This window comes from Scyliorhinus canicula, chromosome 1 (genome assembly GCF_902713615.1).
Source record: "Scyliorhinus canicula chromosome 1, sScyCan1.1, whole genome shotgun sequence".
Taxonomy (NCBI): Eukaryota; Metazoa; Chordata; class Chondrichthyes; order Carcharhiniformes; family Scyliorhinidae; genus Scyliorhinus; species Scyliorhinus canicula.
The window spans coordinates 183,725,601-183,739,089 of record NC_052146.1 but is presented as its reverse complement, the minus strand read 5'-3'; the positions used below and the strand labels follow the sequence as shown (position 1 = coordinate 183,739,089).

The 13,489-nt window shown below is 43.6% G+C and overlaps 1 protein-coding gene across 6 annotated transcripts in view; it reads left to right on the top strand.

The window, feature by feature from the left end:
- The window catches only part of LOC119970022 (cyclin-dependent kinase-like 4), a 226,165-nt gene that overhangs the window by 106,508 nt on the left and 106,168 nt on the right, over nt 1-13,489 (top strand). For 4 of the 6 annotated variants that reach the window (XM_038803978.1, XM_038803974.1, XM_038803994.1 and 1 more), the window contains 3 exons: nt 2,072-2,128; nt 2,261-2,395; nt 10,139-10,364. In XM_038803978.1, coding sequence (XP_038659906.1) covers nt 2,072-2,128; nt 2,261-2,395; nt 10,139-10,342 — 396 coding nt within the window. In that variant the 3' untranslated portion in view covers nt 10,343-10,364. Of the gene's footprint in view, nt 1-2,071; nt 2,129-2,260; nt 2,396-10,095; nt 10,365-13,489 lie in introns of those variants that run through there. The other 2 variants (XM_038803986.1, XM_038803982.1) reach the window with 2 other exon arrangements.

Sequence of the window (13,489 nt, the reverse complement as noted above, 5' to 3'; positions counted from 1 at the left end):
AGGGGAAGAACTTGGGGGTGGTGGTGGCCACCGTCGCCAGTCCTTAGAAAGGGTCTGGTTTGCCCATAGGATGCTGGGTTTCACCTTGGAATGGGGGGGCAGCTGTGTCATCTGGCTGTGCCAGCCCTGGCGGCTGCCCAATGTCTGCACCATGGTGTCAACACCCTTGGCAATGCTCCTCAGTGATTGGGCTATGCTCTGCAGTCACTCAGCAATGCCCACCTGCGACTGCAACAAGCTCCGCAGCGCCTCGGCCATTCCCATTTGAGAGCGGGACATGTCCCGCAGCACCTCATCAAGGTCAGCCTGGTACTGGATCATATCTCCCAGTGAGTCGGACATTCTGCTGAGGCGCTCAGCCATGGTCTGGTCACTTTGGGGGTGGGAACGTTTTGGGTGAGATGGTGTCAGCTCACCCGTGCTGCCCGGTAGGTCGTTGACCTTGTGGCACTGGAGGCCAGTCCTCCTAGTCACCTTGCCTGAGCTGATGGCCACTGCCACTTCATCCCAGGCGGCACTGGCTGCCATGTGGATCACCCTCTGGGACCCACGTGGGAACAGGAAATCCCTTCTGGCGTTCACTGCATCTAGGAGACTCCCCAGGTCATTGTCGTCAAACCTTGGGGCCGGTCCTCTCGGCGCCGTGGCTGCAAGCTGAGTGGGGTTGATTGTGCAAGTGCTGTTTAAGTACTGCTCAACCTTGTTAGTGGAGGGCTGGCAAGCGCAGTCCTGGCAAATTGGCTGGTGAGCCTTCATTTGCGGCATGAAGCCCGTGAGGCCTCGTTAAGTAGACCAATTACCGCCAGGCCAAGCGCTAGGAAGCTTGCGGTATGTTCCCGCTCGCTACCACACTTAGAAATCTTTCTGGAGAATTGCATCCAACGAACATGGAAAGGTGATGCAATTTCATCTTCTTGATTTGCAGACATGTAATCTTCAAAGAGTGAGCTACATCTACCTGGGCTTTAAAATTACAGTTAAAAATAGGTTTTGGGGTACTTCGTTGATTTTCTTCAGTGCACTGCCTATTGGCTGCCCGCTCATGAGAAAGAATGGCGTGAACTGAGGGCAAAACTCACCACAGCCCCGGTTCTGGCGTTCTTCGACTCAACCAAGGAGACCAAAATATCCACTGACGCAAGCCAGGACGGTATTGGGGCGGTGCTCCTCCAACGGGATGACTCCTCATCCTGGGCTCCAGTTGCGTATGCCTCCAGAGCCATGACACCCACTGAGCAACGGTACGCTCAGATTAAGAAGGAATGCCTGGGCCTCCTAACCGGAATCGACAAGTTTCACGACTATGTGTATGGCCTCCCAAAAATCACAGTTGAGACGGACCACAGGCCATTAGTCCTCATCATCCAGAAGGATTTAAATGACATGACACCTCGGTTACAACGAATCCTTCTCAAGCTACTCCGCTATGACTTTGAACTTGTCTACACGCCAGGCAAAGAACTCATTGTTGCAGATGCCCTTTCCAGGTCTATCACAACACCGTGTGAACAAACTGACTTTGTCTGCCAAATTGACGTGCAGGTGCAATTGTGTGCCTCCAACCTTCCGGCCTCTGATGAGCTAGTCAGTGCAAACACCATGCGGTAGCTAGAAAGTCTGGTCAGGCTAGCACTAGGTCTCCAGTCAAGTCAGCATAGTGTCACCCCACAGTTGAACATATATAATAGTTAAGACGTTAAATAAAATCGTGTTGCATCTTATCAAGTGTTGGAGGTCTGTCTCTCGCTACACTGCATCAAGTGCAGTCTACATCGACCCAGCCTGCCCAACACATCACTGTTTAGACCTGGGAGGTTGTCATCACTAAGCTGTTACAATTGATTTCAAATGTTTCATTGCAGCCTGAATCAGCACGCTCCAGACAGAAAAGGAAGAAAATTGGATTTTTAATTGAGGTATCATGCCTAAGTGCTTTAATCCAGAATTTGACATTGACGTTCTGGAAACTGCAACAGGCTTCTGGCAACGATTGTTTCTGTAACCATTGATAGATACTTTTTTCTTACTATTCAATTACTCTTGCATATTATCAAAGTTTTCTGTTTTTTAGGAACCCCTTGAAGATAAGTTTCCAAACATAAATCCTCATGCTCTGGCTTTCATGAAGGTGAGAAATATCTGCTCCCTTCAGTGGAATGTGCTGTACTTGTCTATGTTTTGTTTCTTTTAAAGGCATTCGTCTGTTTTCAAAATTGTTTATTCTGGTATCAAACAACTCTTTGTGTCCATTTTAATTCAGAGTTGTTTGAAAATGGATCCTGAGAACAGGTGCAGCTGTGAAGATTTGATCGAAAGCCCATACTTCGATTTATTTCAAGATGAAAATGAAAAATCTAGGCAGTGGCTTGATGGACGGAATCGAAAAAGACAGCAGGTACAGATTGAGCTGCTTTTGCTCAGTTTAACATATGAACCAGATATGGAATGAAAGAAATGAAAAGTGGAGAAACTGAATTAAATTTACATAACGTAATGAAAAGGGGAAGGTCATGCAAGTTTGTCTTCTTGATTTTCTAACTTGGAATCAGATTCATAAAACGGAAAAATGTTCAAGATAAATTGATCGCAACAGTGGTGAACTGCAATAAAAAAGAAGACTGTATTTATTGATGCCTCAACACTAGGAGAGCACTTCCATCACGTGCAGATGCAGTTAGTGAAATCATGGCCATCAACATCCTGCCTGGCTGGATTAGGGAATTGCCTTCCCGATTCTTCAAAGTTAAAATAAAAAGTAAGGCCAGAACTTTTCAATCCCCCCGGCTGGTTTCCCTGTGGCGGAGGCGGCACACCTTCGGCCGTCAGCAAGATCTTTCAGTCTCACCAGAGTCTACAACATTTTGCATAACTCAACTCCCCTGATTCCGGAGAACCCGTGGCGCTGGTCGACTTCGGTGAGACTGGAAGATCCCGCCAGCGGGAATGGCCAGAAAATCCTGCCCTAAATGTGGCACCATTGGGAGGAATAAAAGTGCAGCGGAATTACATTTAAAAGTGAATAATGAAGTAAAAAGTCATTTAAAATCAATAACAGGAATCTTGAAAGGAGTCTCGATCCATCTTGGGATCGAGGGATCTCAACTCTACCTTAGAATTTCCATTGTTAATCTTTTAATGAGTTGCTAAAATCAATAATAATGTATTTTGAATACAGTAGTTTTTAAGAAAAAATCCATCACCCAAAATATTGGCTTGAAATCACAAACCTGGCATTGAGAGTCCTGTTATCTATCAGCTGAGCTAGTCAGCTCTGTAGGAATTCATTTTACAACCTGATCATCAACATTATAAATCTTTACACGCTACACGCTTAGACACATGAATTATTTGCTATCAGATAGCTTTGTGTACCAGTTCAGTGCTCATAAAGTGGTGAAAGTAATTGGTATTCTTTCACTCACATTATAAAATCCAGATTTTCAGAAGTAACATCGTCATGTAATTGTATTGTTAAGATGAGGAAAAGCGCCCTGTTGCCTCACAGGACCGAGGTCCCAGGTTCGATCCCGGCTCTGGGTCATTGTCCGTGTGGAGTTTGCACATTCTCCCCCTGTTTGCGTGGGTTTCGCCCCCACAACCCAAAGATGTGCAGGGTAGGTAGATTGGCCACACTAAAAAAAAATTGCCCCTTAATTGGAAAAAATGAATTGGGTACTCTACATTTAAAAAAAAAAGATGAGGAAAAGCGATTTTGAACCAGAATACCCAATAAATCAGAAGAAAGAAATTGTTCAAAACTGACAGTTAACATTCCATTTCTGTTGTTAATGTTGCAGTGTTAAACTGGCCAAGGACCAGAAGTGGCTTGCAGCTATCACTTTGGTGGAATGAATTGCATACTCCGGCAGTTCAGTGCAGGCCTGAGCACACATGTACAGCTGTTCCTATAAGACAGCAGGTGTCAGGACTTAAAGTGAAAAAAATAACACCCAAGACAACTGGCACACATCACTGCAGTTAACATATGGTGCAGATTAATCCTTTTGAGTCATTTGCAACTTGTGCATTTGTGAAAGTTATTTTATTGTCTTCTAATTTAGTTAGCCAAATCATCAATGGATTATTTAGAGATTTACCCCCCTCTCCCACTCCTCTCCAATCAACTCCCTCCCTGCTCCGCTACTTAACCTTTCACAAACACATAGGAACATTAAACCAGTACAGTGAAATTCTCTATACCTCTGTAATATTATTTTTTATTTCTAATTTTCTCTTCTCCCTCCTGAATGCACCGATTAATATTGCACATGATTCTGCAGGTGTCAGCTGCTCTCCATCCCCTCACCCAAGTAGCTACTATTAATGTGGGAGTCTAATCAACAAGGCCTACCAGATTATTACACCAGATGGGCCTTGCCCTTGCACATTCATGAATTTAATTATTCCACCATAAGTAGCTGTACTTTCACCTACGTAGGTCCCGAGCTCTGGAATTCTCTATTTAAACCTCTCCAACGCTTCTCCTTAGAGATGCCCCTAAAAATTTACCTTCTAATGTAATTGGCCAAATCATCAATGGATTATTTTGAGATTTAACCCCCTCTTCCACTCACCTCCAATCAACGTCATCCCTGCTCCACTACTTTACCTTCCCAAGCTTTTGGTCATCTGTCCTGTTAACTTGATGTCAAAAATATTGCTCTTTTTAATAATAATAATACACTAATAATAATAATCTTTATTAGTGTCACAAGTAAACTTATCTTAACACTGCAATGAAGTTACTCTGAAAAGCCCCTAGTCATCACACTCCGGTGCCTGTTCGGGTCCACAGAGAATGATTTCAGAATGTCCAATTCACCTAACAGCATGTCTTGAGGGACTGGTGGGAGAAAACCCAGAGGAATCTCACACAGACGCGGGAGGAATGTGCAGACTTCGCACAGACAGTGATCCAAGCCGAGAATTGAACCCGGGTTCCTGGCACGTGAAGTTGTTGTATTTGTTAAAATGCAAGACAGTAGGATCTACCTGGCTGAAAGCATGGCAGTCTGTGGTGGGGTGAAGGAATGGACGTTGTACAAGGGGCCAGTGTTAGAAGAATGCAGAGCTCTCAAAGGATTGTAGATCTAGAGCAAATTACAGAGATTGGGGAGGGACGGGGCTATGAGTCAGATAAGAATGATTACATCACAGAAGTAGGCTTTTTGGTAAGCTAACCAATCTTCTATCCATTTTAATATGTTACCCTTTACATTATGAGATCTTATTTTGGGTAATCATTGATGTGACACCTTATCAAATGTCTTCTGGAAATCTAAGTACACCACATCCTATATCCATATTGCTTGCTGACTCCAATCCTGCCTCAGTTCACCTGCTGCTGAAACCCTTATTGATTCCTTGTTACTTCTAGACTGGATTATTTAAATATTCTGCTGGCCAGCTTCTCATCCGCCACCTGACATAAATTTGTACTGTCCAAATTTCTGCTGCCCTTTTCTTATTTTGCATTGAGTTGTGTTCACCTGTCACCCTGTGTTCACTGAGCTCTTGGTCCAGCAATCCTTCAAATTTAACATTTCATTCTTTGAAATCACTCCAAATCCTTGTATATCCCTATTAGTGTAACCTTCTCCACCCCTAAAAGCATTTAAAATTCCTCTGCGCCTCTAATTCTGCCATTTTACACATTCCTGATTTTGATCACTCCACCTTTGGCCATGCTTGCAGCTGCATTGGCCCTCAGCTCTGACATTCCCTTACTAAACCTTTTCACCTCTTTAACATTTAAGATGCTTGTTAAAATCTGCCTCTTTGACCAAATGTTTTTTTTAAAATTTAGAGTACCCAATTATTTTTTTCCAATTAAGGGGCAATTTAGCGTGGCCAATCCACCTAACCAGGACATCTTTGTGTTGTGGGGGTGAAACCCACTCAGACACGAGGAGAATATGCAAACTCCACACAGACAGGACCGGGCCAGGATTCGAACCCGGGTCCTCAGCGCCGTAGGCATCAATGCTAACCATTGTGCCACGTGCTGCCCCGACCAAATGTTTAGCCATCTAACCTTTTGGCTTTCCCTGGTTCAGTGTCAAAAATATTAATTAATAACCTGTAAGTGCCTTGGAACATTTTGCTTTATTAAACATGCTATATAAGTGCAAGGTGATGTGTCATGGGCCAACAAGTAGACAATTAAAAGGAGATGGTGAAAAGGCGTCTCCTTGGGAGACTCCAGAGGTTGCAGGAGCAGAAAGCATTGGCAAAACCAAATAAATGTATCTTATTCAAAAGGTGAATGGTCATTGTTTCCCAGAGGAATTTAGTAAATTGTTTGGCATACCATTTGATGAAAATAAGCACGCAGCTGGTTCACTATCTCCTTGAGGCCTTTTCCCTTTTGTCTAGAATTCAAATAAACTTCCACCTATCCATTATTAAGTTCTAATATAATTAACTGAGCCCAGCTAATACTGAAAAGGAATTTTCACTCAAAGGTGGTAAGATTGGAAAATATGTGAAGCCAATCAAAGGTGGCCTCATTGAGGAGCAGAAAGTCCATTCCCTAATATGCTTCACAGACTTGATGTGGAGATGCCGGTGTTGGACTGGAGTGGGCACAGTAAGAAGTCTTAAAACACCAGGTTAAAGTCCAACAGGTTTGTTTGGAATCACTAGCTTTCAGAGTGCAGCTCCTTCATCAGGTGAATGAAGAGGTAGGCTCCACAAACACATATATAGACAAATTCAATGATGAAAATGATACTTTGAATGCGAGTCTTGCAGGTAATTAAGTCTTTACAGGTCCAGATGGTACAACTGGAATGAGGGATAATCACAGGTTAAAGAGGTGTGAATGGTCTCAAGCCAGGACAGTTGGTGGGATTTTGCAAGCCCAGGCCAGATGGTGGGGGTGAATGTAATGAGACACGAATTCAAGGTCCCGGTTAAGGCCATACTCATGCGTGCGGAACTTAGCTATCGTTTCTGCTTGGCAATTCTGCGTTATCACGCGTCCTGAAGGCCGCCTGGGAGAACGCTTACTTGAAGATCAGAGGCTGAATGCCCTTGACTGCTGAAATGTCCCTGATTGGAAGGGAACATTCCTGCCTGGCGATTGTCACGCAATGTCGGTTCATCTGCATGGTCTCGCCAATGTACCACACCTTGGGACATCCTTTCCTGCAGCGTATGTGGTAGAGAGCGTTGGCCGAGTCGCATGAGTATGCACCGGGTAACTTGTGGGTGATGTTCTCACGTATAATGGTGATGCCCATGTTGAAAGTCTGGCATGTCTTGCAGAGGTTGCCATGGCAGGATTGTGTGGTGTCGTGGTCGCTGTTCTCCTGAAGACTGGGTAATTTTCTGCAAACAATGGTCTGGTTGAAGTTCACGTTTATTTGAAGGCACGTAGTCGGGGTGTGGGGTTGGCCTTGGCAAGATGTTCATCTTCATCAATGACGTGTTGAAGTCTGCGAAGAAGATGTCGTAGTTTCTCTGCTCCGTGGAAGTACTGGACAATGAAGGATACTTGTCGGGTGTGTCCTGTGTTTGTCTTCTGAGGAGGTCGGTGCGGTTTTTTGCTGTGGCGCATTGGAACTGTCAATCGATGAGTTGAGCGCCATATCCCATTCTTACGAGGGCATCTTTCAGTGTCTGTAGATGTCTGTAACGTTTGTCCTCATCTGAGCAGATCCAGTGTATACGGAGGGCTTGGCCAGAGGATATGGCTTCTTTAATGTGTTTAGGATGGAAGCTGGAGAAGTGGAGCATCGTGACCGTTACAGCCTGTCATTTGTATTGTATAATACCATGGGCTAGTGCACAGTCAACTCCAGACCAATTTGACCCAGAGTCCCAACACAGGTGAAATTAGATTTTATTTACAATACCCAAGGTCTTTGATTGAGCCCAGTAAACTACAGTCACCAGAATTTCAACTTTAAAACACAAGTAACCTATCATTATGTACAGTATTAGAATTAAACAGACAGAAAATGTAACCGCCTATCTGCTACCCTTTCCCATCCCTCCCCTCCTTCCTAACTACCCCCACTCTCTACTACCAGACAAACAACACAGAGGGCAAAGGGTGGTTGAGAGGGAAAGAAAATATTAATAAAGTCAAAGGATAAAGATCTTTGATGCACTGGGATGACTTCCAGTTAATATCTTTCTGATGTTCAAGCTTTCGTTTTGGTACTTCCTCTTTCTAGGCTTGAGATGGTTTTCTCTGGCAAGGTTCTTTGATTGAGCCCAGTGAACTACAGACTCAGCAGTATTTCAGGCTTACAGCAAAGGATATGCCAGGAACTCACTGCTTTCAGAACAATAGAGCAGTTATTTTACTTAAGCCAGCAGGAGAGAGAGAGTTCCTTTCACTTCCAAGGTCTAAATGCTTTTGCTAAGTTCTCTCAGAAAGCATTATGCAGGAACCAATCACTGACCATTGTCAGGCAGAACACTCTCCCTGGCTAACCCACTAGTTGCCAGTTAACCAATCAAACCGAGTCCCTCTAAAATCCATTCGTGCCAAGGAGTCTGACTTCTTCCAAAATACAAAACCTGGGATCATAATGTCCTGGCAAGCAGGATGTTTTAACCAAGACTCCTGCTTAAAGGCAAACCCCGATAATGGGTCCACAGACCAAAAATAATAAAAATAGAATAAAATAAATGGGAACAACGGAAATAAACTGGAAGAAATCTTACATAATGTAAAACCAAGTGTAAGTGTGTGCTCATAAACTGTGTATTGTAGTCTTAATTTTTAATTGTTTATTTCAATGACAGTTTAGGAGATCTTTATAGGAGAGCTAGATCCAAGTCCTGGGCTAGTTAAAAATCAAATTATTTTTAAATGTCCCCAGTTGCCACCATAGTGAAACTTCCTTTTAGTTAGCGGATTTCTAAGCTAGTTTAAGCATGATAGTAATAAACAACATTCCAGAGATCAGGCCGAAGTCTAAAGTGCAACAAAATCCTGCAAACAAGTCTGCTTTCCAACACAGCAGCAATGTTATCATTTGTAAGTAATGGTCAATTTAAGAATGGGACATTTTGCCGCACATTAATGGCTCAGAAAATTGGGCTCATGGAAATAAACAATTCATCTGATTAAATATAAAACTTAAGAGTATGTAACTATAATCTATTTGATCAGCCAAAGCATGGGAAACAAATCATTAAAGACACTCAACTTACCTTATTACTGTGACTGATCAAGAGCAAAATGCACAATCTGTTTAAGTTGCAGTAAATACTGACCCAAGGGTAACAAGTTCTTTCCCTTTGGCATTGATGTTTATTGGTTTATGGGGAGTTGTGATGGGAAGGAAGTCTGAAAGTAGGTTGCATACCCAGACAGATTGGGGATATGGAGGTCGGCTGATCCTAACAGTAGGGCCCATATATATCAAACTTTCTGGAACCCTCTTGCAAGCAATGCGGAATTTGGTTGCGGGAAAAATCACTGTGGACTGCCTGACAGTCAGTGGGACGCGGAAATTTCTTTGTGATCAGGAATGCCAAGTTTGGAGATTATTTTTCCAATTGGCATGGTGGAAAGGCCAGGGGTGGTGTTGCTCAAGGTTCCTTGGAGTGCTTTATAGATGCATTCCTGTTCCTCCAAGACCTTCAAAAGAAGGAAATTTCTACGACTTATTTTGGTCTTTTCAGGCCAGTTGGCTCATCCTGTGTGTTGTGTAACTCCCCTTGGTTTGATATTAATATTATGTCATGGCGCAAATAATGTCATCAGGCTGTGACTATTGTATGTTTTTAAAAAATATATTTAGTGACTATTGTGTGTTAAGTGGGTCCCCGTCTGCAGCGGTTGCTATGGCTTAAAGACATTTAATTATATTTAAATGGATGTTAATCTATGGAAAACAGGTTCACACCTTTCTGAGCATGAACCTGATCACATCACAGGCAGGGGCAGGGGGGAGATCTCAAACTGAGATCTCGCAGGTGTAAATCCTATTTTGGCTCTCTCACAAGATTTAACAGCTATAACAGGATATATGCTCGTGGCTAATGGCCCAAAAAATCACACCAAAGGTCTGTGGCTCACATCAAAACATTTTGTCGCATATTTATTAGTCTGTTTGTAATTTTTAAAAACAGCTTTTGCCTCAGCTTCCTGGTAATAATGGGTCATCTGCACCAGATCCCAGAAAGCAGGTTCGTCAGCAGCGACTTGACCATCTTCCTACCATCTGACAACCCCGATCAAATCTCAATATGGTTCCAAAATGCAACAGAGACATCTAGACAAATGTATTCAAGAAAGATTCTGTATATGACAAGTAGCATCATAAATATTATTTTGCTTTGTTTTACTTTCTGTAAATATGATCCATGTATACATTAATTAAATACAACATTGTTTCATATTATTATTATTATTATTTTTTTCTTGGACTCCAGAGGGCAGTTAAATGGGACATTAAAAGTACAAATTAAATTCTGTGACAGAGGTGTGCCATATACGCAGATCAATGCCTATGATTCTCTCAATAGTATGTTGTTAGATTTTTCAACTGTAGAAACTAACTAAGCCCGAGAGGGATACCATCCAGTAGTCGTTCCTTAATACCATCAGCTAATTTTCCAATTAACAACTTTCAGAAGGTTTTTTGTGGCAATGTTTGGAACTGATGTTTCACCTCACTGTTTGAAAAAGTCTTTGAAGTCGCATGTTTATAAAGTTTCATACAATGTCTTAAACCAATTAGAGAGCATGTGTTTGACCATTTGAGCCATATTGTAGGGAGGAACTCAACAAATTAATAATTTTAGCCTTAGAGAAAATTCTAACCTACCAACCCCATTTTCTGAGTTTTTGCCTTTTATTTCATGGCCTGGATGTTACACAGAACTGGAAGGCGGGGCTTGCTAAAAACTGTTGGTTGACTGGTGGTGATGAATAGGACAGTCACTTGTAAAAGCTGACTGCTGTTTGTACCTTGCTAACATGCAGCTTGCTGGGCTGATTCTGGCTTTTCTGCTCACTGAATCACCATGTTTTGTGTGTTTTGATTGATTCATTTTACATATGCTACCTAATGATATCAAACAAAACATTGATGTAACTGCACCAAATAATGTATCACAAATCACAATGATCTTGAATGACAAACCCCAGACACACATAGAAATGACATTGGAGCTGAATTGGCAAAACGGCGTGCTGGATTCAATAGGGCCAAGGTGGTGCTATATCGAAGGCAGATCAGGTTTGGAGTACTCTACCCGGCAAGATTATGAGTGACATATGAGAGCCGGGAATATTATTTTGAGACCCCAGAAGTGGCCAACTACTTTATTAAGGAGCATAAACTGGGGGAGATCTGAACTTTATTGGAAGACGGCAGTGCGGGAATTTGAAGTAATGGAAGAAACGTGTAGAGTGGTGGTTGGAGGGCGGGGCTTTTTTTTCTTTTCCTCCCAGGTGGAGGGTATTTCTTTTTTCTGTTGGATCGACAATGGGTAGCAGGAGTGGAAGGTTTGTAAGGGGATGGCCGTTTCCCCCCCCCCCCCCCCCCCCCCCCCCCCCCCACCTGTTGCCTGTTGCGGTGTTTTTCTTTTCTGTTGTCTTTGGGGGAGGTGACCTCTCGCTCGAGATGTGTCTTTGCTTGGTTGGAGGAAGGTGGAAGTCTCCGGGGAGCCTTCTGTACAGAACAAAGAGGTGGGGGAGGGGTGAGGGGCCAGACGGAGGATCCTTTGGGCAGGAGTTGCCATGCTGACAGGTAATGTGGTGGGGGAAATGGCCATGAGGTATGACCAAGGGGGGAAGAGGGGGAGGGGTATACGGGGGGGGGGGGGGGGGGGGAGAGACGATACGGCTGGGTTGGAGAAGAAGCGTGGTCAGGTGTGAAGAAGGTGGCCATCTTGGATGTGCCCAGTACAGGATGAAATTAGAAAGGGTAGAGCCAAAAGGCACGGACGGTGGAGGGGAATGCAGGCGTAAGCCACCGGTCAGGTTTGTAACATGATATCGTGGGAGCGGAAAAGATCTTGGATTTTCGCACACTTCAGGAGTTTAAAGGCAGAGGTGGTGTTTCTGCAGGAGTCGCAATTCCAAATGAAGGACCAGGTCAGGTGGAGAAAGGGATGAGTGGGTCAGGTATTTCATGCGGGGGTTGACTCAAAGTCGTGGGCGTTGGCCATCTTGATGAGCAAGAAGACGGGTTTGTGAGTGCGAAGGAAGTGAGGGACCCGGGTGGTAGATATGTGATGGTGAGCGGGGTATTGGAGGGGCCGGTGGTGTTGGTGAATGTATATGCGCCAAATTGGTACGATGTAGGGTTTATGAGGCGTTTCTGGCAGCAATCCTGGACTTGGCCATGCACCAGTTGATCATAGGAGAAGACTTGCGTTCTCGAGCTGAGGGTGGACAGGTCGAGCCCCAGGTCAATGGGTAGGATATGAATAGCAAAGGAGCTGGGAGGGTTCATGGAAAAGATGGTCATGGTGAACCTGTGGGGCTTTAAGAGCCCAGGGGGGAGTACTCCTTTTTTTCACATATTTACAGGGTGAACTCCAGAATGTTCTTAGGGGTGGAGGGGACAGAGTATGGTGGGATAGTAATTTTGGACCGTGCGCCCCACTGGCTGGAGAATCGGCTTAGATCGGGATGGGAGCAGAGGCCAGGATGGAGGCTCAATTTGGGGTTGTTGGCAGATAGAGTTCTGTGATAAGTGCGGTCGGTGATCAAAGACTCTTTAGAGTTGAACCAGAATGGGAGGGTGTCGGCAGCCATATTTTGGGAGGCACTGAAGGCAGTGGTCCAAGGAGAGATTATCTTGTTCAACGCACATGAGGATGGGGAAAGGAGGGAGGAGTATAGGTGCGTAATTACCGAGATAGTCGAAGTAGGCAGGGAGTATTTGAGGGTGTGATGTTCTTGTCCGATGGCCTGATTTATATTACAAGAGCACTTGTAGCTGAAGCTGTAACCATTTCTTAACATTACCTGTGGGTCAAATGTATACAAACCAATAGATGAATAACAGTATGAACATGTACAAGCAACCTCTCTCCCAGCTCCCGAAGCAGTCTGAGGTCACCTGACTCTAACATTCACTTATATATTAAAGAGACTCCTAGTGGTCAATTGGTGAATTACAACACAATCATGATATCATGACATTCCTTTTCCTTTGAAGGAATAAATTAATACATTATCATCAGTATATTTACATGTGATATCATTAGTCTGTGAGTCTAACAGTATTACTTTTTAAAACTGGTTTAACAATTATATATATATATACAAGAAAAGCAAGCATAGTATGTAAAAATAGTCCACATCTATAAATTGAGCTGATCAGGTTTTCTTCTGACTCTGATTGATCTTCTCAAAGTTTGACCTTGCTGCTCAAGAACTTGTAGATTCAATATTCTCCATGACATTCTCATGCTCAGGAACTGCTGAACTATCTGATACTGCAGGTGATGTTGATTCTGACGTAGATACGTCATCCACCATGTTGTTGTGAAAGTCTTCTCTGGTTTT